The 27,269-nt window shown below is 36.0% G+C and overlaps 1 protein-coding gene across 2 annotated transcripts in view; it reads left to right on the forward strand.

Moving 5' to 3' along the window:
* Positions 1-27,269, forward strand: part of KLHL5 (kelch like family member 5) — a 61,135-nt gene that overhangs the window by 16,443 nt on the left and 17,423 nt on the right. For both annotated transcript variants that reach the window (XM_025386101.1, XM_025386102.1), the window contains 5 exons: positions 2,770-2,906; positions 3,651-3,847; positions 8,212-8,424; positions 19,097-19,283; positions 26,008-26,232. In XM_025386101.1, the coding sequence (XP_025241886.1) occupies positions 2,770-2,906; positions 3,651-3,847; positions 8,212-8,424; positions 19,097-19,283; positions 26,008-26,232 (959 nt within the window). The remainder of the gene's footprint in view (positions 1-2,769; positions 2,907-3,650; positions 3,848-8,211; positions 8,425-19,096; positions 19,284-26,007; positions 26,233-27,269) is intronic.

Genomic DNA, 27,269 nt, shown 5'->3' on the forward strand with positions numbered 1-27,269 from the left:
TTGCAGTGAACCGAGATCATGCCACTGCACTCCAGCCTGGGCGACAGAGTGAGACTTTGTCTCAAAAAAAAAAAAAAAAAAAAAAAAAAAGAATGATACAATGGGCCGAGCATGGTGGCTCAGGACCTGTAATCCTAGCACTTTGGAAGGCTGAGGTGGATCACTTGAGGCCAGGAGTTCCAGACCAGCCTGGCCAACATGGCAAAGCCCCGTCTCTACTAAAAACTAGCCAGGCGTGGTGGCGTGAACCTGTAGTCCCAGCCACTTGGGAGGCTGAGTTATGAGTATTGCTTGATTCTGGGAGGCAGAGGATGCAGTGAGCCAAGATCATGCCACTGCACTCCAGCCTGGGCGACAGAGTGAGACTCTGTCTCCCCCGCCCCCCCCCAAAAAAGAATGATACAATGGACTTTGGGGACTTAGGGGATAGGGTGGGAGGGGAGTAAGGGATAAAAGACTACACATTGGGTACAGTGTACTCTGCTTGGGGGATGGGTGCACCAAAATCTCAGAAATTACCACTAAAGAACTATTCATGTAACAAAACACTACCCATTGCCCAAAAACCTATTGAAATTAAAAAAAAATAAAAAACTTTCCGAAGTGGAAATAAAATCATTAGGAAGAATTGGCTTGGTATTACAGTTTTCAGTGACTCAATTAGCATTCATTTATTGAGATACTACTATACACTGTGACAGAAAGTCCAGGTTATGAACATGGGTTTGTTAGAAAAGCTGTTTCAACCTGAATTTCATAGAAGCGCCTCAAATTCTGTATTTCCAAAACTGAACTCATTACCTTACCTGCCATGCTTGTGTGAGCCATCAACATCTCACTTAGATGACTGATGCAAAAGCCTCCCAACTGGTCTCCCTGCCTCCACTCTTTGCCCCTACATTCTGTTTTAACATAGCTACCTGGGTGATCCTTTAAAGTGGAACACAGATTCAGTCATTTCTTTGATCGAATCTTTCATTGACTCCTCATGTCACTGGATGTGAAAGATGAAGTACATGCAATGGCGTATGCGATCCAGCCTGCCGTATCGCTCTAGTATTGTCCTATTGGTCTCTGTCTTGCTCAGTCAGCATCAGCCACTCAACCTCTTGTAGTTCCTTGCATGTGCCTGGCATGCTGCTCCTGCCTTTGGATATTTGCACTATTTCTTCTGCCTGAAGGCTATTCCCAGTTACCTGCATGACCAAATCCTAAACCTCCTTCAGATCTTTTCCCATGTCACTTTCCAGTGAGACCACCTATTTAAACTCACCACCCTTTCCCCATTTGCCTTTGCCCTACTTTTTTTCCCCTTAGCACTTATCACCTCTTAATATACTATAGAATTTACTTCTCCCTACCCTCTAAATGTAAGACTCCACAAGGGAAGGGATCTTTTGTCTTATTTTGTACCCTGATGTATCTCAAGTATCTAGAACAGTACCCAGTATTTATTGGACACATATCAGTATTTGTTCATTGAATGAATGAATGAATGAATGAATGAATAGGCAATTTTCTGAAGAAGCAACCGGTGGCCAATAAGCATTTGAAAAACCTCACTAGAGATCAGATAAATGAAAATTGAAACAACAATGAGATAGCATTTAACACTACATAGATAGCCAAAAATTTTAACATCTGATAATATTATGGGGAAAATGTTAGCCTTATACAGTGCTGGTGGGGTCTAAATTGGTACCTTACTTTGGCAAATCTTATGACTCAGCAATGCCACTCCTGGGGAGGTAAGAAAATGGAATTAGAGAGGTACCCAATGATTATCTGTATCATAATCCTTATTACTTTTAAAAATGAAAATACTTATTTAAAATCTATTTAAGTGTGCTGACATGGAAATATCTTCAAGACATTATCCAGTGAAAAAATGCCTGTTTCAAAAATAAGGCCGGGTGCCTTGACTCACGCCTATAATCCCAGCTCTTTGGGAGGCCCAGGCGGGCTGATCACTTAAGGCCAGGAGTTCAAGACCAACCTGGCCATCATGGCAAAACTCCGTCTCTACTAAAAATAAAAAACTTAGCTGGACATGGTGGCCATCTCTGTAATCCCAGCTACTCGGGAGGCCAAGGCAGGAGAATTGCTTGAACCTGGGAAACAGAGGTTGCAGTGAGCCGAGATCACAGCACTCTAGCCTAGGAGACAGAATGAGACTCTGTCTCAAAAAAAAAAAAATTTATAATTTAAATGTATTACATATGACCATCAAAAACTTAGAGACATAGCTAATATATTTTATAATTGTATTATAAAAATATAGTTTTATAGTGTTATTACAACATAATTTTTAACAAAATGCAGACTAAGATAATAATAGACTATTACAAAAGTTTAAAACTTGCTAGCAAAAACCATTTTCAAATGTCTCCTATATATTCACTACTCTATAATTAAATTTTTTTAAAATGGCTTACTTTATTTTCAAAAGTGATAAGCAAACAATAACTTTTACATTTTTTCCTTTATATAGTTGATTTGATGCTATGGGCTTGTAACTTGTTTTCTGGATGTTATAAAGCATGATTTGAGTAGTGAGCTGGTAAAGCATTCACCTCAGCAGAAAATTTGGTAATGGTAATTTATTATTCAAAGGAAGGAACTAGAGCATAAAGCAATTTGTCAAGCTTAAAACACATTTCCTAGTACCATGCACTATGAGTAACAAATAAAAAAAGAAGCAGCAGCATTTATTAATGAACATCAACTTGAATGTGGTCGTTGATTTTTTTTTTCCTAATGTGTTCTCAGATTGGTGCTCTCCTCTGTCTCAGACTATTTTGCTGCCATGTTTACTAATGATGTCAGAGAAGCAAGACAAGAAGAAATAAAAATGGAAGGTGTAGAACCAAATTCATTGTGGTCCTTGATCCAGTATGCTTATACAGGTAACAAGTCTGAAAATGTAAATTAAAACCTCTTAGATTTATGTTGTATTATTAGATTTCGGATTTCTGTTTTTAGAAAGCATGCGATAGCTAACAGTTAAGTCTGCCATTGTCATCACTACCCTTTTGTATTTAACCTGGTGATAAATTAAAATCTCCGTATTAAAACCTTTAAAATTGTTATCATAATTAAGTTTTTGAATGGCCCTTTAAAATGCTAATATAAAAATTAAATTAATTATGTAGTGTCAGATTTTTACATTTAAAATTTGAGAGTTGGCCAGATGCAGTGGCTTACACCTGTAAACCCCAGCACTTCGGGAAGCTGAGGCGGGACAGATGATCGCTTGAGCCCAGGATTTCAATGCTGCAGTGAGCCATTGGTTACACCACTGCACTCCAGCCTGGACAATAGAAAAGACCCTGTCTCAAAAAAAAAAAAAAAAAAAAAAAATTGAGAGTTACACAGGTATATAGTAGATGTAAGTTACTAAGTTACTAACTAATGTATCATTTTAAAATTCTGAAAATAAGCCATTAGTTTTTATTTTAGTAGATGTCTAAAGGAGCTAATAATTTTTTCTCCATTTAGTCCTTTTTTTCGTTTTGGGATGTCTTAAACCATGTAGGTCTGTAATGCATGTAATGAGCTCTTACATGCAACCACCACTGTTAACATCAGTTATTTTATAAAATAAGGTTAATGTAGTTCCATAGCTAATGGAATTTCTTTTTATCATTAAGGCCGCCTTGAATTAAAAGAAGATAATATTGAGTGCCTGTTATCTACAGCTTGCCTTCTTCAGCTTTCACAGGTTGTAGAAGCATGCTGTAAGTTTTTAATGAAACAGCTTCATCCATCCAACTGTCTTGGAATTCGTTCTTTTGCTGATGCCCAAGGTTGTACAGATTTGCATAAAGTGGCTCACAATTATACTATGGTATGTATTTTTTGAAAGTATCCTTCAAATGCGTATTTCTTATTGTTGCAGGCTTATCTACATGTTACTGTTTTCCCATGGCTCTGCCACATGTCTTGAGATTGAGTTTCATTGCCTGGTGTGTCATATTTTCATTGAGTTATAATGGGAAAGCACCGAGTAATACTTCTCCTGGGTGTATGAATCAAGCCCTAAAGCAGTCCCTGGGAAACAGAACAGTGGCCTAGGCCTGTTCCATTAAGATTTTCAGATTTGCTGCTTTTTAAAATAGGACTCTTCCCAAACATTTTACTTTGCTGCACATAGATGAATTTCAGGACTGTATTCACTGATAGAAATTGGTGACAGAGGTTGCAGCATATTGGTAGAGGATGAATGGGAAGCTTTTTGTTAAGGATAAATCTGACTATGTATAAAGTATTTACAGCCATGTATAATGATGTTTTTATTCATTATAGCAAATTATGTGCTCAATAAATCATAGAGGAGGTTCTGATTCAGTAGCCTGAAGGATAATAAAACGAAATAATCTGTACAAACCCCCATGATAGAAGTGTACCTGTATAGCAAATCTTCACATGTACCCCTGAACTTAAAAGTTAAAAAATGGGTTGACCTAGGAGAGTAAGAAAATAAGGTCATGTTGAGAGCATAGTGTTAGGACCACCCTGTATGGTCTTAACAGTAGAGGGGTGCAGGCAAGGGAGGGTGCATGGGTTTTTGAGGAATGTTCATGTTGCCACACTGTAACAGTTAGTTCTTCACACCTGAGCAATGACTGAAAACTGTTGCTTTAAATGCTTCAGTTTAGGGCAATACAGTTTCTAAGAGAAGAAAAAATGTGAACATTCACATACATGTGTACAGTTGTGGATATTACTGATTTTATCAGCATTTAGGAAATGTTATTTTGCCTACCCTCTCCTTCATTGTTCCATTGAGTTGGGATATGAAAAGATTGAGAGTGCTTTAGGAATCTTTCATTAGAGAAATAGAGATTTGGAAAAATTTTAAGAATAGGTATTTACAAACTATTGGGAAGATCAATTCTGTCTACTTCTTGAGCTTGGTGTGAGGATTAGATGAGTTAATAGAAGTTTAGCAGTCAGAACATTGATTGGCATGTCATATATCCAGTCAGTGAGTCTCATTCCATTGTTGTCATCATCATTATATAGATTTCCTCTATCCAACACAATAGAAATTTATGAGAGGGAACAAAAGCACTCACAAAACCACAGCCTTTATGATTGGTTTTCCTTCCTGTGGTGTAATCATTTTCTCAGGAATGTTTCTTGTTTATGATAGTCACAGAGCCTCAACTGGAAAAATAAGAGATTGTACAACAGGACAATAATATATAGCCCTAATGTGCTATTATGTTGACGTTTTAAAAATTAAGTCCATTGAAATGTTTTTTTCCCTCAGTCTTTATCATTCTTTGTAGATTCTCATTTTAACCATATACCTGCGATTTCAACTACTTTTTTGAATGAGACGAGTATAAAGTTGGATTTTTTTCTTCATAATCAGTTTATAATTTGAATAATCATCTTTTTTCTAGGAAGGAGTTTTATTCAGGTGAAAACATTTGTATGCATTTAGGTCACTCCTGTTGTTTACAGTAGAGGCACGCTTGCTGCTTTAAGGCTTACACAGAAATTAAATTTAAATTAGCTGGATGTTTTTAAAGCTATTTTCATAGCCAATTAGTTGTGGTAGATTTTTTTTCTCAAGGCCATTATTTAACATTATTCAGTTTTAACAGAGACATGAAACTGAATTCTAATAACAATAAGTAATTTAGAGGCAGATTGTCTGATTTGAATTGTTGCTATGGGAACCAAATGAAAATGTATTGCAAAATTCAATCTTCAATTTAAATAAATCCCTCCATAATTTCATTTGCTTAAAAACTATTCCAAAGGGGGAAAGGGCACAGTGCTAGCAAGTGTTTGGTAGCATGATAGTTGTGTGTATTTTAATATGGATTTAAAATATACAGCATAATACCACGCCAGTGAGTCCAATCAGTGAATAGTGCATGGACTGGGGACGTTCACTGATCCTGCACGAATACAAGTGGTAAAGGATGAGGAGTCCTCCCCAGGATCCATGAATCTGGAAACCTGTTTTCTCATTCTCCCTGCCACTGAACATGACCTGGAGCAAGTCATATAACCTCTAAAAAAGTCTTAAGACTGGTTGTATCATTACAACTATTTATTGTCATTTCAAATTTATGACACAAATAAAAACATTTAATTTTAAAACTTAAAATTGTCTTTCTCAATCCAGAAGACTTATAAAAAACATTGAGATCTGCTAAAGTAGCTGCTTCAAAACCAAATTAATACCTTTGAAAAATACTTTGTAATCAACCTTGATTGAGTTCAGTAGTATTTCATAAGTTGTTGAAAAACTCAATTTTCACTTAATGTAAATTATACTACAATGGAATAGGCATTATTCTGAAATAGATATATCAACAAATAATTTGTCAAGTGAATATTTACATGATAGTCCTTTTGTTACTGATGAAATCCAGTTAATGCCATTTGAAAGTATGGCATAGTTATACCAATGTATGTATCTGTCGATTATACTTTATATGTTTAAGGAATTGGAAATACATGTTATTATTTCAGTTTCTTCACAGTCTCACCTAACATTTTATCATAAGTATCTTTCCATGTAGCTATGTGATCTTTGTCTTTGAAATTTTTAATGCTTATTTAATATACAGCTCCCCATAACTGAACATGTAGGCTATTTTCCATTTTTTACCATTGTAAATAATAATACAGAGAAGTATTGTTAGGTATTCGGCTTTGTTTTTTGCTTACAAATTATTTATTAAGGTTTAAATTACAAATGGGATAACTGGGTTGAGAGTTTCAACATTTTTGTAGCTCTTGCTATGTGTTACTAAAAGAATGTCAGTATGCAATTCAGTAGAACCTTTTGCTTGGAGCCATTCTAGCATTGAAGTTTTATTAAAATATGTTTCTGAAATGATGATCCATCATTTAAAATAGACTCATTTAGACATCCTTGAACAAATCATGATAAACTGAAGCAATTGAACTTCATTAATTATTCATGAATGGTTTTCCCCTTTAGAACTTCTATTGATAGGAATGCCAAGCTAATATATATTTTACATCAGTACCTCACTCGGGTTACCACAGGCTATATGGAAAATATAATTCTTATTTTAATATAGAAGATAGTTATTGATAGTCCTTATCTCTAGCTCTAATTTAAACAGCCTTAGCTTCTTCAGTAAACCTCTGCATGCTGAGACAGCGATAATACATCAGGAAATATGAGAAAAACATTAAGGGACAATATGTGTCTAGCATTTGCATTTATATTATAACTATGTCAACTATCCATTCATTAAGACTTACAACCTTTCAAATCAGATGGTATGTTTTCCTTCTCTCCTGATTATTTAGCATAATAGCCTATCAAGGTCATCTCACACCTAACGGCATTTTTATTTCCCATTTCCAATTATAGAGGATTTGATTCTAACGTGAGGCCAGGACTGAGTCATCTAATGTCCTGATCCCAGGGCATTGTAGGTCACTACTTTTTTCCCCCTCTTTGGTCCTTTTTCCTATGAGACCAAAAGAGCTTTGTAAATTATATTAGAAGAGATTAAAAATTTAAAAACAGACACTTAGAACATATAACAAATTAAAATCAGACCCTTAAAAGAGATTAAAAATTTGAAAACAGACCCAAAATCCTAGATGGTCTTATAAATATCATTAAAACGACCTTGAAGACCAATATGGTTGTAGTATAACCCTAAGGACAATACTCATTCCAGGGAGGATCTGAGAAGTCATCTGTGGTCTAGAAAGGTTCTGGAAAATCTAGCCACCCTGGAGGCCATTTCCTAGTTAGAGAAGTAACCAAGCTCTCCAGGTGTTTGGCTCCACTGCTGGCCAAATTCTTCAGCACCTACAAATCCAAACCACAAATCCAACCACTTCTCGTGTTAGAGTATCATACATCTCAGTGTCTAATTCATTTTTTCTCTCTTCCTTCAAAAGAATTGCCAAAAGTATTTCCTAACTTGAGTGAAGCAATACTTAAATGTCCCAGGTCCATTTTTTAAATGTAATAAGTGATATAACACTTTAATTCTACTTATATATGTTTAACAACATAATTGCAGTTTAATTTTTTTTTTCTCTGCTGTGTTTCTTTCCTAACAAGTAGTAGTACATTGTAAGGTCTAAAATATAAATTGGGTTTGGTAGCTAATACAAAAAGCTTTTACTTTCTTCTAAGTAAATTGTGATGGTCAGAAGGGACAATATTGTTTATCTGCTATTTCTTCCCTCTAGGAGCATTTCATGGAAGTAATCAGAAACCAGGAATTTGTATTATTACCAGCCAGCGAAATTGCAAAGCTCTTGGCAAGTGATGACATGAACATTCCTAATGAGGAGACAATATTGAATGCACTTCTTACTTGGGTCCGTCATGATTTGGAACAGAGACGGAAAGATCTAAGTAAACTTTTGGCTTATATTAGGCTACCTCTTCTTGCACCACAGGTAATTAATAGGTACTTTGTTTGTTTGTTTGTTTGTTTTTTGAGACGGAGTCTCGCTCTGTCACCCAGGCTGGAGTGCAATGGCCGGATCTCAGCTCACTGCAAGCTCCGCCTCCCAGGTTCATGCCTTTCTCCTGCCTCAGCCTCCCGAGTAGCTGGGACTATAGGCGCCCGCCACCTCGCCCGGCTAGTTTTTTGTATTTTTTAGTAGAGACGGGGTTTCACCGTGTTAGCCAGGATGGTCTCAATCTCCTGACCTCGTGATCCGCCCGTCTCGGCCTCCCAAAGTGCTGGGATTACAGGCGTGAGCCACCGCGCCTGGCCATAGGTACTTGTTTATAGGAATTTTTCTTTGCCTATTCTATCAAAGAAAGTAATTTTACATGTATTCCTATGAAACATGTAGGTGAAAAGATAGTAGCTAACAAAATTCTGCTTATGTTTTCAGTCCAGAAGATCTGGCTACCTAAATTGCTTCAATTAAGTAACATTGGTTTTTTTTTGTTTATTTTATTTTGAGATGGAGTCTTGCTTTGTTGCCCAGGCTGGAGTGCAGTGGCCCGATCTCAGGTCACTGCAACCTCTGCCTCCCCAGTTCAAGTTATTCTTCTGCCTCAGCCTCCCAAGTAGCTGGGATTACAGGTGCGTGACACCATGCCCAGCTAATTTTTATATTTTTTAGTAGAGGTAGGGTTTCACCATATTGGCCAGACTGGTCTCAAACTCCTGACCTCAGGTGATCTGCCTGCCTCGGCCTCCCAAAGTGCTGAGATTACAGGCGTGAGCCACCATGCCCATCCTCAGTTAAGTAACATTCTTGATTTGGGGTTAGTAATTTAATTGACTCAGCTACAAACCTATCCTACCAATTGGAGGAGAATTACTAAAACTGCTAATAAAAGGAGCACTGGACTCTAGACACCAGAAAATTTAGCTTAATTTATTTGCCACGTGTTTAATAAAGTGTCCACAAAATATTGGATTCTGGTGATATATAGATTAGTAAGGTATATTAGTAGTCAAAGCTCTGACATTTCAGAACTCTGTGGCTTGGCATATTCACACAGCTCAGTTTCTTCATCTGTCAAGTAGAGATAATGTCTTCCCTGACAATCTCACAGGATTATTATAAGGATCAGAAACATGCTCTATTACATAAAATGTGCTATGAATAAAAATATTATTTCAGAATTAAGAGCTATCTAGTTGGTGCATTCAAGGGAATCAGTCATAACATTTACATGCATAGTTTTCCCCTTTTTACAATTTTCACTGGAGTATATAAAAATTTTCCCTGCATACTTTGCTGCCTATCTCAAGGCCTTGAATGGTGAAAGAGGTTTTGAAAGCAGAAAAAGAATGAGCTGTTACTGTTCAAGTTCAGACTTTCTTTTCCTTTTTTTAAAGTGTCATAAATGTTCTCTTATTTGCAGTTATCTTGAGCATAATGCATTATTTCCTGCTGTTGTGAGCAAAAGTTACTGTTCTTTACGTTACAGAGACAGTAATCAATGTGGATGCTTTGTAAGACCTTCCTCTTCAGAAATAGAATATTGTATAAATACATAGGACTGAAACTGCATGAGTTGATAATTCAGGAAAAGTAACATGATAAAATGTTTCTCTTGAAATCAGATTTTTAAAAGGGAGTTACATTTTTACTGCTACTTAGCAGATTTTAAAAAATTCTTTCTAGATGAAATCAAACCAAATCTGAAAAATCCTATTTGACTTTGAAACGAATCTGTGCAATTAAGTAACCTGACAATTTACTTCACTTCTGTAGTTTCAAATATTCATGATACTATATTTGCACAACTCTCATAGACCTTTAAAATATCTCTTATCCGGGATACTATGGTAATCCTAGCCATAAGTTCTTAGGGTTGAAAGGCGTTTTGGAGATCATTTGTTCCAACACCTGTTGTGCAAATGAAGTGACAGACCAAAAAAGTAAATCCATATGTTCAAAATCACAGTGTGATTGCATAAATTCCTCTCTTTCTGCATTGTGGTTTTAGCTGGTTTTTGCTATTTGGCTAACATCATAGGGCTAATAAGAGGCAGAGGTGGGACTTGAACCCAAGAACAGTTCTGTACCTTATCCACTAAACCAACCATTCTGCCTCTTGAATGTACTGTGTGTAAAATTGCTGGAGGTAGCAGGGAGATGGTATCAGATGGAGGAAGAAATAGATTAAAAAATAAATCAGTGATTATAATGAGATGAAGACTGTGACAGATACGTGAATGTGGCATTCTGAAAATAATGGAAGTAACCCACCCAAAAGAGGGGGGTTGACGAGAAAGCAGGGAGAACTTCTTACAGTGTTATTTGATCCACATTATGAATTAGCCACCCAAAAGAGGGGGTATGATAACCAGGAGAAATAGGAGCTGTACTTCATCATGAAGTCATGAGCAAATGTATTGTATTTTGGAATGTGAAGGTAGTTTGCATTGCTAGAGTGCAGGAATAAAAGGGGATAAAGTCAAGAGATGAGGCTGAAGAGAGGAATGGACCAGAACATGGAGAACCTCTAGTTATGCCAAGGAGTTTGAATTTTATCCTGAAAGCAAGGAGGAAGCACTAAAGGATTTTTTAATAGGAATGGCATAATTATAATTTTATTTCAGAAAGGTTACTGTAACTGCATTGTGGAGAATGGATCTGAGGGGTCAAAGCCAAAAACCCATTAGGAAGGCTTTTGGAATTCAGACAAGTGAATTAGGCACACTCTGGCAGTGGATATAGACAGAAATTACCAGGCTCAAGAGCTATTTATGAGGTCAGTTTGACAAAACTTAATGATTGAATGGTGACAATCACAATGGTGACAGAAAGAGGAATTGAGACTGACTCTGATTTGTGCAATTAGGCTGATTAAAAGGTGCTCTCGATTGAAACAAGGAATATAGAATGAAGAGCTAATTCAGGGAATGGGGAAGGAAGTTGAAGAATCATGTTCCCAAAGCTTCTTGGCACCTTTAATTCTTTTAGAGTCTAAGGACTCTGAAGTCCTTAGACTTTTTTGAAAACTACTTCCTTAGATTGTTGAATCCAAAGGCAAGAGAATGACACTGGCCAAGGAGTACACAAGAGTGCTTGGGATGGAACCCTAGGAGACACAATATATAGAGGTTGTTCCCAAACCTGGCTAAATAACTGGAGTGTTATTAAAAATTGATATCATACTTCAAAAAGGATGAAGTTTTATCATCATCCTTTGCTACAGAGAAGACAAGGAAGGGAAATCCAGTGGATTAGCCCAGTGGTTCTCAAAGTGTGATCCCTAACAGGAAAATCAGCACTACTTGGAACTTCTTGGAAATACAGATTAGGCCTCACCCCACACCTACTGAATATGAAACTCTGGGGCTGGGGCCTAGCAAATGGTGTTTTAATAAGTCTTCAAGTGGCTTTGATGCATCCTCAAGTGTGAGAACCATTGTCCACCATAGTAGTGGTGATGGAAGCCACATTGCCTTGTATAATTTAAACAAGTTACTTTACCTCTCAGAACGTTTTTCTTTCCTACAGTGATAATACTGTGCTGCAGTACTGTGACATTTAGAGATACTGGCAGGGTTGTTTTTTTTCATTGCCAAAAGTGAATGGCAAGATTGCAGAATTAGAGTTATCAGATAATAAAGTTTTGAAGTAGACACTAAAATAATGAAGAAAGTGTTGGATTGTATCCTGTATGTTTTATTTTAAAAGGTAGGAAAATATAACAATTATTAAATTGCCATATGCCAATCAAATAATAAATGACTAATATTTTTAAAATTCAGATTAGGTCTGGTTACCAAGAGAATTTATTTTTATGAAATAGCTCCTTTTCCAGTGATACCAACTAAATGAGATTTTATCCTACTCTGTTAATATGAAACATTCCACTTACCCTGGCTAGAAGGGATTCAACTTACATGCAGTAATTTTATCATAGTGTCTCCAACAGTAGATTCTTAAAATAATATAGGAAATAATGCCTGATGATCATTTTTGTATGGCTTTTTTTTTTTTTTTTTTTTTGACGGAGTTTTGCTCTTTTTGCCCAGGCTGGAGTGCAGTGATACAATCTTATCTCACTGCAACCTCTGCCTCCTGGGTTCAAGAGATTCTCCTGCCTCAGCCTCCCGAGTAGCTGGGATTAACAGACACAAGCCACCATGCCCAACTAATTTTGTATTTTTAGTAGAGATAGGGTTTCACCATGTTGGCCAGGCTAGTCTCAAACTCCTGACCTCAGGTGATCCACCTACCTCAGCCTCCCAAAATGCTGGGATTACAGGCGTGAGCCACCGTGCCCGATCTTTGTATGACTTTTTTAAAAACTCTGAATAATCCAGAAGAGAAGTATTTATGGTCATTTTATTTTATTATTTTGAGGCAGGGTCTCACTCTATTGCACAGGCTGGAGTGCTGTGGTATGATCATGGCTCACTGCAGCCTGAATCCCCTGGGCCCAAGAGATCCTCCCACCTCAGCCTCCTGAGTAGCTGGAACTACAGACACACACCACCAACAGCACCATGCCCAGCCAGTTTTTAAAATTTTTGTTTGTTTGTTTCTTTTTGATACAGTCTTGCTGTGTCGCACAGGCTGGAGTGCAGTGACGCGATCTCTGCTCACTGCAACCTCCATCTCCTGGGTTCAAGCGATTCTCGTACCTCAGCCTCCTGAGTAGCTGGGATTACAGGCACATGCCACTATGCCTGGCTAATTTTTGTATTTTTAGTAGAAACAGGGTTTACCATGTTGGCCAGGCTAGTCTCGAACTCCTGACCTCAAGAGATCCACCCACCTCGGTCTCCCAAAGTGCTGGGATTACAGGTGTGAGCCACGGTGCCCAGCCAGTTTTTAAAATTTTTTTGTGGAAATAGGGTCTCACCATGTTGCCCTGAGTGGTCTTCGACTACTGGACTCAAGTGATCCTCCCATCTCAGCTTCTCAAAGTACTGTGATTGATTTTATCTTACTTTTGAAAGCATTCCAAACATTTCAATTTGATCAAATTTTAAACCATGTGACTAGAAATACTAGAACATATATACATTATTTAAAAGATTTTGACACCTAAATTGTAAATGTTTTCAATATTTAGCCTGAATTTATAAGTATCTGAGTCTCTGCTACTCTACTCTCAGTTTAGTATTGTTTTCTAAAGAAAGTCGGAAATATAAAATGAGTCAGTATTTACCTTTCGCATTCTTTTGGTTTACAAGGTCTTGATACTAAAACAACTTTTTTTTTTTTTGTACAGGGTCTCACTCTCTCACCCAGGCTTGAGTGTAGTGGCACAATCATAGCTCACTGCAGCCTCAAACTCCTGGGTTCAAGTGATCCTCCCACCTCCGCCTCTCGAGTAGCTGAGACTACAGTCGCTGTGCCCCATCACACATCTGACTAGTTTTTTTTTTTAAATTTTTTGTAGAGACAGGGTCTCATTTTGTTGCCCAAGCTGCTCTCAAACTCCTGGCCTCAAGTGATCCTCCTGCCTAAGCCTCCCAATATGCTGGGATTATAGACATAAGCCACCTTGCCAAGCCTCCAAAACATTTTTTTAACATGTATAGAGTTCATAAATTATTCACATTCTATTTGTGTTTGAGGGGACAGTTTTAGAGCAGTAGTCATAAGGTGAACAAATATGAATGAGGATAAAAATTTACAAAATGAAACTTTGTTCCTGTATTATGAATGCTTTCATTTTAATAATTTGCTCTTCTTTTATAGCAGAGAAGGCATTTAGTATTCACCAAAAATGCAGAGTACATGAGAGTATATATTTTGTAGTTTTCTCTCAGTGTCTTCTGAATAATTTTCTAAATGATATCTGGTTCCTCCCATTTGATTAATCTGATACTTAGATTAATGACTTTTTTAATTCAAATGTAATTAATCCTACTTATTCATAATTTATATATACTATCTGTATATTAGGAAATATACTTTGCTTCAAATTGCAGTTACTATTGAGTCTCCCAAGAGTTTACTTTCTACATTTTTTTCACATATTTTTATTTAGAAATGACTAAAGTAATTGTATATAATAGAATTAACATAAACATTAAAATTAACCTTAATGAGCCAACTTTATGCATATTCACTAATGGTTTCTGTGACAAGTATAACTATGTTTTGTATGCATAGAAAAAAATGTGGAGTAATTAATACCAAAATGTAAATTCTGGTGTAGGTCAGGGGACTTATGTCTTATTTTGGCTTTTTTGCCTTTGGTATGCAGTGCTAGTTCCCAAATGCCACCAACTTTTTTATAGTGACTCTTTTTAGAGACTGTTTCCCTCTTCCTCTATAAAAACATGAACATATCATCAACATCATTAGTCACTAGGAAAATGCAAAATAAAACCACATTTTCCACCTTCCTGAATGGCTAAAATAGAGACAAACTAACAATTGGTGAGGATGTGCAAAAACAGGAACCCTCGTACAATGCTGGTGGGAATGTAAGGTGGTGCTGCCACTTTAGAAAACAGTTTGGTTGTTTCTTAAAAAGTTAAACATAAATTTGCCATATGCCCCAGCAATTCTACTCCTAGGTAATAATTACCCAAGAGAAATATATCCACACAAAGACTTGTACATAAACGTTCTTGGCAGCTTTATCCATAATAGCTTGAAACTGGAAGCAACCTAAGAAGCATCTATCAACTGATGAATGGATAGATAAAATGAGGAGTAGACCAACAGTGGAATATTATTCAACGATAAAAAGAAATGAAGCACTGATACGAGTAGCTGCAGCAGGGACAAGTCTCAAAAGTATGCTAAGGGAAAGAAGCAAGACACCAGAGTCTCCATATTGTGATTCTCTGTATATGAAATGTCCAGCAAAAGCAAATCTGTAGAGACAGATTAGTGCTTGGGACAGAAGACGGGAATGAGGATCAACAGTAAATGGCATGTGGGATGTAATTGAGGTGAAGAAAATGTTTCAGAACAGTTTTATGGTAATGGTTCCACAACTTGGTAATTTACTACAAATCACTGAATTGTGTACTTGGAATGGATAAATTAGGACATGTAAAATATGCCCCAATAAAATTGTAAAGAAATATATAGTCAAATACAACCCGCAGTGTATCGAAAGTATACACTCTGACCAGAAAGGTCTTTTTCCAGGAATACTGAAATGATCATTAAGAAACCTATGAAGGGGCGAGGCATGGTGGCTCATGCCTGTGATCCCAGCACTGTGGGAGGCCAAGGTAGGAGGATCACTTGAGGTCAGGAGCTCAAGACCAGCCTAGCCAATATGGTGAAGCCCTTCTTTACTAAAAATACAAAAATTAGCTGGATGTGGTGGTGCAGGCCTGTAATCCCAGCTACTCAGGAGGCTGAGGCAGGAGAATTGCCTGAACCTGGGAGGCAGAGGTTGCAGTGAGCTGAGATTGCGCCACCACACTCCAGCCTGGGCAACAATGAGACATCCTGTCTCCTAAATGTTACAGCAACTATTGTCCTAAATAATGAAACACTAAAACCATATCAATTCAAACCAGAAACAAGATACTCTATCATCCTAATTATTTAACGTTCTTTAGAAGGCTTTAGCAATTGCAATAATAAAATAATTGGCATACACATTAGAAAAAGATATTCAACTATCCCTATTTGGTGACAGTTATGATTATTTGCATAACACATAGAGCTTAATAAGAGAATTTGGTAAAGTAACAGGTTAATACAAGTGTAATCAGTAGATTTTCTCTCCTGCAAAACATATATGAAATAAACTTTTAAAACCCATTCCCAATAGCAATGAAAATAATAAAATATATAGGAAATGTATAATCAAGAAAGGTATAATATGTAGAAAGCTATACAACAAATGGAAAGGCTTCTTGAACAGAAAGACTTAATATAAAAACATCAGTTCTCCAAAACTTAATAAAATTAATAAATTTAATTAATAAATAAATTTAAGTTCTTATTAGAATTCCAAGAGAATCAGGATTTAAAAAAACTGGAAAAATTTGTCTTAAGTTTACATGAAAAATAAAGGCACAATAATAGCCAAGAAAGCTATGAAAGTTAACAGGGAGGGAAAACCTAAAAATATCGGGTATCAGAATATGCTATAAAGACACTGTAATAAAATATGCTATTTAGAAATAGGAGTAGACAAATAGATCGATAGAACAGAATAAAGAATTAAAAAAACAAACCTCATATACCTTGAGATCTATTTATGGAATGTAATATATGACCAAGAATCAATTCAGTTGGAAATGAAGGGGGTTATTTAATAAGTAGTACAGAACTGGCTCTTGATCTTAAAGAAAATAAAAATGCTCCTCCACTCTTACTCTTTTTAAACATTAATTCCAAAACAAATGAATTTCACATGGATCCTTGGCCTAAATGAAAGAAAGCAATAAAATCTTGCCAGATAATCCAGGAGACTACATCTACAAACTGAAGCAGAAAGACTTTCTAAGAAGCAGGACTATGAAAAGAAAGACACATATTTGATGACCTAAAAATGAAAAATTATTTGAATAGCAAAAGTATTATGAAACAACCTTAATAGACAAATGATTAAAAATCTAGAAAAATACAGTTGAAAAATAAAGGATTAGTGTATGTATTATAAGGAACTCTTACAAATTTTTAATCAAAAGATAGTAGACAAAAGGAGGCAGATAAAGGAAGAAAAAAGTACAAATGGTCAAAATATTTTTAAATGCTTATATTCACTTATCAGAAAAATTCAAATTAAAGGGAAAATATGATATCATTAACAAAAAGAGCTAAAACACTTATTCCTGGCAGGAATGTTGTGGTCTTGTGCTCTTATATATGGCTATAATGGAATGTGAGCTACTTTGCTATACATGGCTGTCTCTATATATAGACACACATATATATGGCCATATATACATATATATGGTTATATACATGGCTATATGTATAGGGCGCTCTCTCTCTCTCTAGATATATATATGTATACATGGTTCTCTATATATATAAAAAATGGAATGTGAGCCACTTTATTATACATGACTATAATGGAATGTGAGCCACTCTGGAAAATAATCTGACAACATTGATCATACACATAGACACACACAGATACACATATATGTGCACACACATGCATACATACATACATATATACTTTGACCCACCTGCAATCAATTCAATTCTTAGAAATCTATCCTATAAAGGTAAAAATTAATCATAAGGACTTTTGTACTGGACTTGTTTTTAGTAGCAGGAAAAAGTATATTTACATATGCATGTATGTATATATACATATGAATATATGTATGTACATACTGCAACAAAGTTAATGTCCGTAATAAGGAAATGGCTAAAAAATGAGCATATCTATATACTATAGAGTATTATTCAGTTATTAAAAAGAATAGATCAGGCCGGGCGCGGTGGCTCACGCCTGTAATCCCAGCACTTTGGGAGGCTGAGGTGGGCGGATCACGAGGTCAGGAGATCGAGACCATCCCAGCTAACACAGTGAAACCCCGTCTCTACTAAAAATACAAAAAATTAGCTGGATGTGGTGGCGGGCGCCTCTAGTCCCAGCTACTTGGGAGGCTGAGGTAGGAGAATGGCGTGAACCTGGGAGGCAGAGCTTGCAGTGAGCCAAGATCGTGCCACTGCACTCCAGCCTGGGCGACAGAGCAAGACTCCGTCTCAAAAAAAAAAAGAATAGATCAGAACTATACCTTTTCAGAAGACCTGGAGGAATTTTCGTGAGATAATGTTGAGTAAAGATGGTAAGATGCAGCAAAGCATATAATAAAACAATTACTAAAAGAAAAAACTGTAAAAATTACTACATGTATTTATATATGTTATACATATAAATGTATGAGAATTATGTCAGCAGAGGATTGCATAAATATGAAGAAAATATGAAAGACTGCACACCAGGTTGTCTTTATAAGGCAGGGAAGAATTGCAGGATGGGGAGGGGGGATGGAGAACCAAGCACAAAAGGAAAAGATTTTAAATTTTTTTTGTTTTATTTAATTTCCAGTGTGATCGTATTTTCATTTTATTTTTTAAAAGACTATCATTTTTTAAAAGACAAGGTGTAATCGTATGTGTGCTATATAAACATATAAAAATTGTATTTGTGTTATATAAATATATAAAGTTGGATTCAGTGACACAAAAGGGATTTTAATGTTTTTAAACCAATCACTGTTTGGAGTTCTTTGTCCCTTGAGAAATTGGTAACTTTTGCTTTTGCAGTTGTTAGTTGGACATTGTTTAGCAAAGTTAACGCAGCATAATTAGTCAACTCCCACTTATAATTGTTCTTCCATTAGAATTAGTTCTGATTTTAATAGTAAAATTATTTATTTTAGAAAATCTGGAAATTATAGAAAAGTAGTAAAAAAAACTTTATTTAAAAAGCGCCAGTATTCCTACTACCCAGAGATAAGCACTACAGTACTGAGATTTTAGAGTATACCATTTATGCTACTCATGTTTTTTCAATGAAATTTAAAATGTAAATCTTGTAAATGTTGCATATTTTAGTTAAAAATAGTGCCTATGCTTGAATTTTTAAAAAATATGTAAAAATCCGTTTGATAATTATGTCATTTTTTTCTGTAAACCCTACCATTTTCTTAGTCATTCAGTATACATACCCACCGCTATTCTTTTCTAGTTCCTGGCAGACATGGAAAATAATGCACTTTTTCGGGATGATATAGAATGTCAGAAACTCATTATGGAAGCAATGAAGTACCATTTATTACCAGAGAGACGACCCATGTTACAGAGCCCTCGGACAAAACCTAGGAAGTCAACTGTTGGTACATTATTTGCAGTTGGGGGAATCGATTCAACGAAAGGTATCAAATAATCTTTTATTTGGGGGAGGGAGGAACAAAGAAAAAGATATTTTAATAAGTACATATATGGCCAAAGAACTCTTTGGAGAAATGGCTGGTTGCAGGACAGGGGCAGAAAAAGTACCAGACAATTGTGTAACATCCTCTAGACCGGAAAAAAGGAAGTGGTCAAAGAATGATGGAGACAGGTCAAAAGACACAGGAAACAGCTTGTAAGGGCTACTACTGTCCAAATCTGGGATAATCTGAGCATCAAAATAAATAATAGTAAAGGATTATAACCTATGAAATCAGTAAGTATTCATGGTTCCACACCTATACAAATAAGGGAGAAAGGAAAGCTCTTCCTTACAGAAGAATGCCAATGAATGAATATAGAAGGAAAGATGAGATTACAAAAGTTACCATTTAGTAACCACCAATAACCAATTCAGTCGAGAATTATCAGTGGATGTTGAGACTAGTGGGAAAAGTTTGACAACAGGATACTTAGTCTAAAAGTGTCTCTCAGCCACATGTTTACTAGTTACAAATATACAAATAGTATATTTACAGTAGAAAAACCTGGCACACAGCACTTAAGCAAATGATCAAAGATAATGTTGACAGAAATCAGACTAAGCAGCAGCATTGTGCAGGACAGGATGCACGGAGAACTCAGCCACGCATCTATGCCGTCCTTGCCAAGAGGTATAACCTGAATCTAATCATGAGGAGGAAACAAATCTAAGTTGAGAGATAGTCTACAAAATAACTTATCTGTCTGTAGTATTCAAAAATGTCAGTGTCATGAAATAAAAAAAAGATTCAGAAATTGTTCCAGATTATAGGAGACTAAAGAGATGTGACAGCTATTATAATGCATCATCTTGGATTTTCTTTTCCTGTAAAGGACATAACTGAGACAAATGACAAAATCCAAATAAGGTCTGTAGATTAGATAATAACGTGGCATAAACGTTAATTTCAGGCGGGTACTGTGGCTCACGCCTGTAATCTCAGCACTTTGGGAGGATGAGGTGGGTGGATCACTTAAGGTCAGGAGTTCAAGACCAGCATGGGCAATATGGTGAAACCCCGTCTCTACCAAAAATACAAAAAAATTAGCCCGGCACGGTGGCACACGCCTATAGTCCCAGCTACACTCGGGAAGCTGAGGCAGGAGGATCACCTGAGTCCAGGAAACAGAGGTTGCAGTGAGCCGAGATTGCGTCACTGCACTCCAGCCTGGGTGACAGAGCAAGACTCTATCTCGAAAAAAAAGAAAAAAAAAAAGTTAATTTCCAGATTTTGATTATTGTATTTTGGTCTTATAAGATAATTTCTCATTTTGAGGAAGATACACTGAGTATTAGGGGTATAATGCCATAATTTCTGCAAGTTACTGTTTTTTTGTTTTTTGCTTTTTTGAGACAGAGTCTTTTTCAGTCACCCACGCTAAAGTGCAGTGATGCTATCTCAGCTCACTGCATCCTCTGCCTTCTGGGTTCAAACAATTCTCCTGCCTCAGCCTCCTGAGTAGCTGGAACTACAGGCACATGCCACCACACATGCCTGACTAATTTTTGTATTTCTAGTAGAGATAGGGTTTCGCCATATTGACCAGCTATTCTCAAACTCCGGACCTCAAGTGATCTGCCTGCCTCAACCTCCCAAAACGATAGGATTACAGCTGTGAACCAGTGCACCAGGCCACAACTTACTCTTAAACAGTTCAGGAAAAAAAAAATACCTACATAGCAAATACAGTAAAAAGTAAACATTTGGGAAATCTGGGTCAAAGGTATCTTAAGAATTCTTTGTACCACTCTCACAAGTTATTATTAATATTAAAAATAGGCTGGGATCATGCCTGTAATCCCAGCACTTTGAGAGGCCATGGCGGGTGGATCACTTGAGGTTGGGAGGTCGAGACCAGCCTGGCCAACATGGTGAAACCTCATCTCTACTAAAAAATACCAAAAAAAATTAGCCAGGCGTGGTGGCAGTTGCCTGTAATCCCAGCTACTTGGGTGGCTGAGGCAGGAGAATTGCTTGAACCTGGGAGGCAGAGATTGCAGTGAGCAGAAATCATACCACTGTACCCCAGCCTGGGCAACAGAGCAAGAGTCTATCTCAAAAGAAAAAATAATAATTAAAAATAATAGCAATAAACACTATGCACAGTTCCTGCTGGTCGCCAGTGTTATGCTAGTAGCTTTCTGTGTATTATCCCTCAATATGCATTGATCTCCCCCTTTGAACTCCTGGCATTAGCAGTCTGCAATCTCCTGACAATCTCTCTTTGACTTCTGGCTACCTCTCTGATCTGATGTCAGCTCATTCTGTTAATACTTTTTCCCTTACTGATGCTTTTATTTCAACCCCATTGGCCTTTTCATTCATCTAACAGGCCAAACATTTTATCCATATCCAGGATATTACTTTAGCTGATGCTCTCACTGGCATGCTCTGCCCCTAGATATTGAAGTGCCTAGCAGAAATTATTCACTCAAATCTCTCAAATGACAACTTATCAAGGAGGCCTTCCATGACCATTCAATAGCAACCCCCTGACTACCACTTTCTAACCCAAATACATATAACATAGTGCTATTTATTTGTAGATGCTTAAGTTTTAGATATAGGCCTGATGACTGCATGGTACAGAAATAAATAACTGATTAGGGTTACAGTATAAATATTTCAACATTGGAAAAGATTTTCCATTGTTCAGATAATCTGCAAATACTTATTGTCATCTGTGTACCTGGAGCTGGTGCTAGCTTTTGTAGAGTCATTACTAGCACTCTCCTCCCTCTATCTTTTTCTCTCCTTTTCAAGGCTTTAACTGTTATCTCTATATTTATGTATAATACCCTCACTTTGATTTTATTCTCATATTTCCAACTTGTATGAAATATCTATTTGATGCTCAGCTTTTTAAATTATTATGATACCTTAAGTTCTAGGGTACATGTGCACAACGTGCAGGTTTGTTACATATGTATACATGTGCCATGTTGGTGTGCTGCACACATTAACTCGTCACTTACATTAGGTATATCTCCTAATGCTATCCCTCCCCCCTCCTTCCCACAAGGATTATAAGTCATGCTGCTCAGCTTTTAACTCAAACTTGGTACATGGAAAGGCAAGGAAACTTGCCTTGGTACATGGCAAGGAAAATGTGTATCTGTCTTTTCAGCTTTCTAGGAGATGAGTTCCTGCTTCCCATAAAGGCTCATACATACAGTGGAAAATTCCCCAAGCTTGGGAAGGGGACTAGATACTAAGCACCCAAAGCAAACAATTCTCATTCTCTCTCTCTCTCTCTCTGAAATCTTACATTCTGACAGTCGTCAGGTCTTTTTTCAAATGGGTCTTATATCTAATTCTTCCAAATTTCTGCTGCCATCCTTCTAATTCCAGTTAGCCTTTCGTCAGCCTACATATTTTGGCCATGTTAATTTAGAGGGAATAGCATCCATTACGTTGTTAATATGTGGCAGGCATTATGCTAAGCACTTAGCCTATATTATTTCATTTCATCTTCATAACAGTTCTCTTTTTATAGATAGGGAAACTAAGACTTGGGAGAACTTAAGTAACTTTCCAAAGATTACACAACTAATTGGTGATAAGATCAAGATTCAAAAAGGCATTTTGGCTTTGGAGATGATATTCTACTCCATTGACTCTTCAATGAACATGCCATTATTCTGCTCAAAAACTCCAGCAGTCTTTATTTCTTAGCACATAAGATGCAAATGCCTCATTTAAGACTTTCTCTAATCTGACCCTTCTGTTTGACCAACTTTATTTCTGAGTATTTTTTAATAATTAAATACTCTGACCTATCCTGTTCAAGCTATCTGCCTGGCCCTAATTTATTTCCCATCTTTATAATGAAGAGCAGTTTTCCTTAGTCGGATGGTAGTCTGACCATTGGACTCTTGGTTCCTTCATATATCTGTTTAGTATAGGGCCAAACAAATAAGTGAATACTGGCTCCAAATAGCCACTCAGAAAATGTTAGAGTATATTTGTGCTTACTTTTATAAAAGGTTAATTCTTTGGTATAAATTAGGGAAGCCCCAAGGTTTTACACAAAATTTTACAATTATTAGGCTTTTGTTAGTTTTGGATATTTGGATTTAAATATGTATATATTTAATATATATTATATTTAACATTATATTTATATATTATATATTATAATACATATTATATAATATATAATATATATATGATCTATATAATATATAATACATATAATATATAATATAATTTATATTATATAATATAATTTATAATATATAATTATAATATAATTATATAATTTTTAATATATATTTATATATAATAATATATATTTTAATATATAATTATAGTATATTATATATAATTTATAATATAATTTTTATATATAATTTATATTATATATCATATGTATCATATATTATATATTACATAATATATGTAATATATTATATAATATTATATATTACATAATATATGATACATATGATATATAATATATATTATATATTACATGTGATATAACATATACTATATATAAATATATAATTTATATATTATATTTAATATTATATATTAAATATATCATAATACATAATAAATGTATTATAATATATATTAAATATATATTAAATGTATTATATATATTAAATATAACATAATATATATTAAATATATATACCTGAGACTATGTTTTAATATTTTTATGTTTCAAATTAGCAAAATAACTTTTAGTTACCAATTCATATGAATATGATACTGCTTAGTAAACTAGATCTAAAAGAAATAACTTAAAATTCAAAAGAAAAGTATTCCCTAAATATATTTGTGAAGAGAGATGATTAGCTTTTTATTTGTTGGAGGGAATTTTCTAATTTGATTTGATTTATTTGATGGCAGGAATGATATTTTAAGATCAAATTTAGAGTAATTAAATATACTATTACTATGTCTGTTACTATTATAATGTAAGCATATGAGTAAAAAACCTCACTATAGCTAGAAACTATAAAGAAAAAGTACTCAAACATATTTTTGAATAGCTATACTATGTATAAGGGACTCTTATTTGGTGCTGTGAAAAATACAGAGGTGAAGGCTGGGCAAAGTGGATCATGCCTATAATCCCAGCACTTTGGGAGGCCGAGGTGGGAGGATCACTTGAGGCCAGGAGTTTGAGACCAGCCTGGCCAATATAGTGAAACCCTGTCTCTACTAAAAATACAAAATATTAGTTGGGAGTGATTGGTACATATCTCTAATCCCAGTTTGGGAGGCTGAGGTACAAGAATTACTTGAACCTTGGAGGTGGAGGTTGTGGTGAGCCAAGATCATGCCATTGCACTCCCGCCTGGGTGATAAAGCAAGACTCTGTCTCAAAAAAAAAAAAAAAATATATATATATATATATATATATGCATGCATGCAGAGGTAGAAAAAGACTTGCTGTCTATCCCAAATAATTTAGAATTCTGTAGGGTAAATAAAAACTTTAACATGAGAAAATCCATATGTATAACAAAACTATTTCTAAATTTTAGGAAATTATCAATAATACTAGTGCTCTGATGACCAAATTATAACAAATACTTTAGAATAAGTGTTAGTCATGATTATAATTCTGTAAGGTTAGCACTGCTTACTTGATGTGTTAGAAGCTTAGAAGAGAGAGGAGGGTTCTAGTTGAACTCTTCACAATTGGGGGTTAGGTTTATTTTAGAGGGTTTTTTTTTTTTTTAAACATCCGCTCATCTTAACTCACAAAGAGAACAAAGGAGTCCTGGAATCTTCCAATTCTTAAAAAAAAAAGAAAGGAAAACATAGATGCCTTCAGGCAGCAACTTCCTGAATTCCTTACCCTCATAGTTTCCAAAGTACCTGATCTGTACTTACCCTATCCTTGCTTATTGCAGTAGAATATGTTCCCCTCCTCCTGTGAAAGCCAGCTCTTCTGCCTGTGCCCTGGGTGCTGTGCTTTCCTGCCTCCCCACGAACTATAATGAACATGGTTCATTATGTTCATTCTGATCTCTTTCATCTCCTGTATTTTTAGCTGCTTTCCTCTCAACCAGATCCTTTTCATTCACATTTAAGCAAACTCTGAGTTTTCAAATTTTAAAAGCAAAACAAAACAAAACTTTCTTCAACTCTTCTAGTAATTTCTACCTCTCCTTACTTTGATAGCCAGACTTCTCAGAAGAATCTTCTACGCGCACTGTCTGTATTTCCTCACCTCCCAGTCACATCTCAACCACTCAATAAGGAACCTCCCACTGAAGTCATCAATGACCTCCATGTAGCTAAATCCAATAATACTTCTTAGTCTTCATCTTATTTGATCCTTTCAGTGGGATACTGTTAGCAGACCTACTGCTATAAACTTTCTTCCTTTGGCTTCCATGACACTTAACTAAGCCTCTGCTTTTTTTCCCCCCACTTCTGGGTGTTTGTTTCTCACCCTCCTTTGACAGATAATCCTTGTCCATTTGACCTTTTCTTACTGGGGCCTGTGTGTGCCCTGGAGAATAGTAAGAGTCGAGGACACAGAGTTAGGCAGAGGCTAGATCATGCAGGACCTTCATGAAATATAATAAAATTATTATTCTCAATGCTAATAAGATTATATTTTTGTATCTGTAATTTCATAAAATTACCAATTATGGTATAATTTTTATTTATATAACTTCTGTATATTACTATGAAGGAGCAACAAGTATTGAAAAATATGATCTCCGTACAAATATGTGGACTCCAGTAGCAAATATGAATGGAAGGAGGCTACAGTTCGGTGTTGCAGTGCTAGATGACAAACTGTATGTGGTTGGAGGAAGAGATGGACTGAAGACTTTGAATACTGTAGAGTGCTACAACCCCAAAACAAAAACTTGGAGTGTGATGCCACCTATGTCCACACACAGACATGGCCTTGGTAAGTATAACCGTGCAGATTCACTCAAAATATCACGTAGCTCCCACAGCACGTTTACATTCTGTACCAGGCAGAAGACCGGTGTGGCAGCCACTGCATCAGCAGCAGTCACCAAGCATTCCTCACATGCTGCAATAAAGAACTTGACAGGTCATCATAAAAGATGAGGCCGGATGCAGTGGCTCACGCCTGTAATCCCGGCAATTTGGGAGGCCACAGCAGGAGGATTGCTTGAGCCCTAGGAGTTCAAGACCATCCTGGGCAACCTAGGAAAAAACAGTCTCTACAAAAAATTTAAAAAGTAGCTGGGAAAGAAAATTTTTAATTAAAAAATTAGGTGGCTTGGGCCTGTAGTCCCAGCTACTCAGGAGGCTGAGGAGGGAGAATCATTTAAGCCTGGGAGGTCAAGGCTTCAGTGAGCTGTGATCTTGCCACTGCACTCCAGCCTGGGCAACAGATCTATCTCAAAAAAACAAACAAACAAACAAAAAAAACAAAAAAAAACAAAAAAAGATCAATACCAGTGAAGGTATGGTTGAGTTTAGATAGTATGGTTTATACAATACTCAGTTTATTAATACTGACCACCAGAGTAGAGGCTTCCGCTAAATAACAGTAGACAGTAATGAAAACTCTCTAGGGATGAAGATTGAAATGGGTATGGTGGTGGGTACAGTAAAAGTTCAAAGAGACATAGATTTCCACTAGTTGTAATTAGTTCTCAATGCAAGGTCATCTTAAGTTTGAAGTTTGATAAGGAAATAAAACCAGAGGGTTAAGGCAAAGACAGAGAGAAGGAGCTTAAAATTAACTATATGAAATTTAACAAAGTAAACTTGTAAAACATGACTCTTGAGTCCATAAAATCAACTATTATATAGGCACAGACTGGGAAAATGTGAGTTGAGCATGAATGAGACTTAGAAATTTGGGTTGACCATAAAATCCAGGGTAGAGTGAGTCAACTGCGTGCTTCCCCTCCCCTACAATGGGGAAGAAAATGTAATTCTAACACAGGCTAAATCCTTATGGATATA

Source organism: Theropithecus gelada, chromosome 5 (assembly GCF_003255815.1).
Source record: "Theropithecus gelada isolate Dixy chromosome 5, Tgel_1.0, whole genome shotgun sequence".
NCBI classification, from domain to species: domain Eukaryota; kingdom Metazoa; phylum Chordata; class Mammalia; order Primates; family Cercopithecidae; genus Theropithecus; species Theropithecus gelada.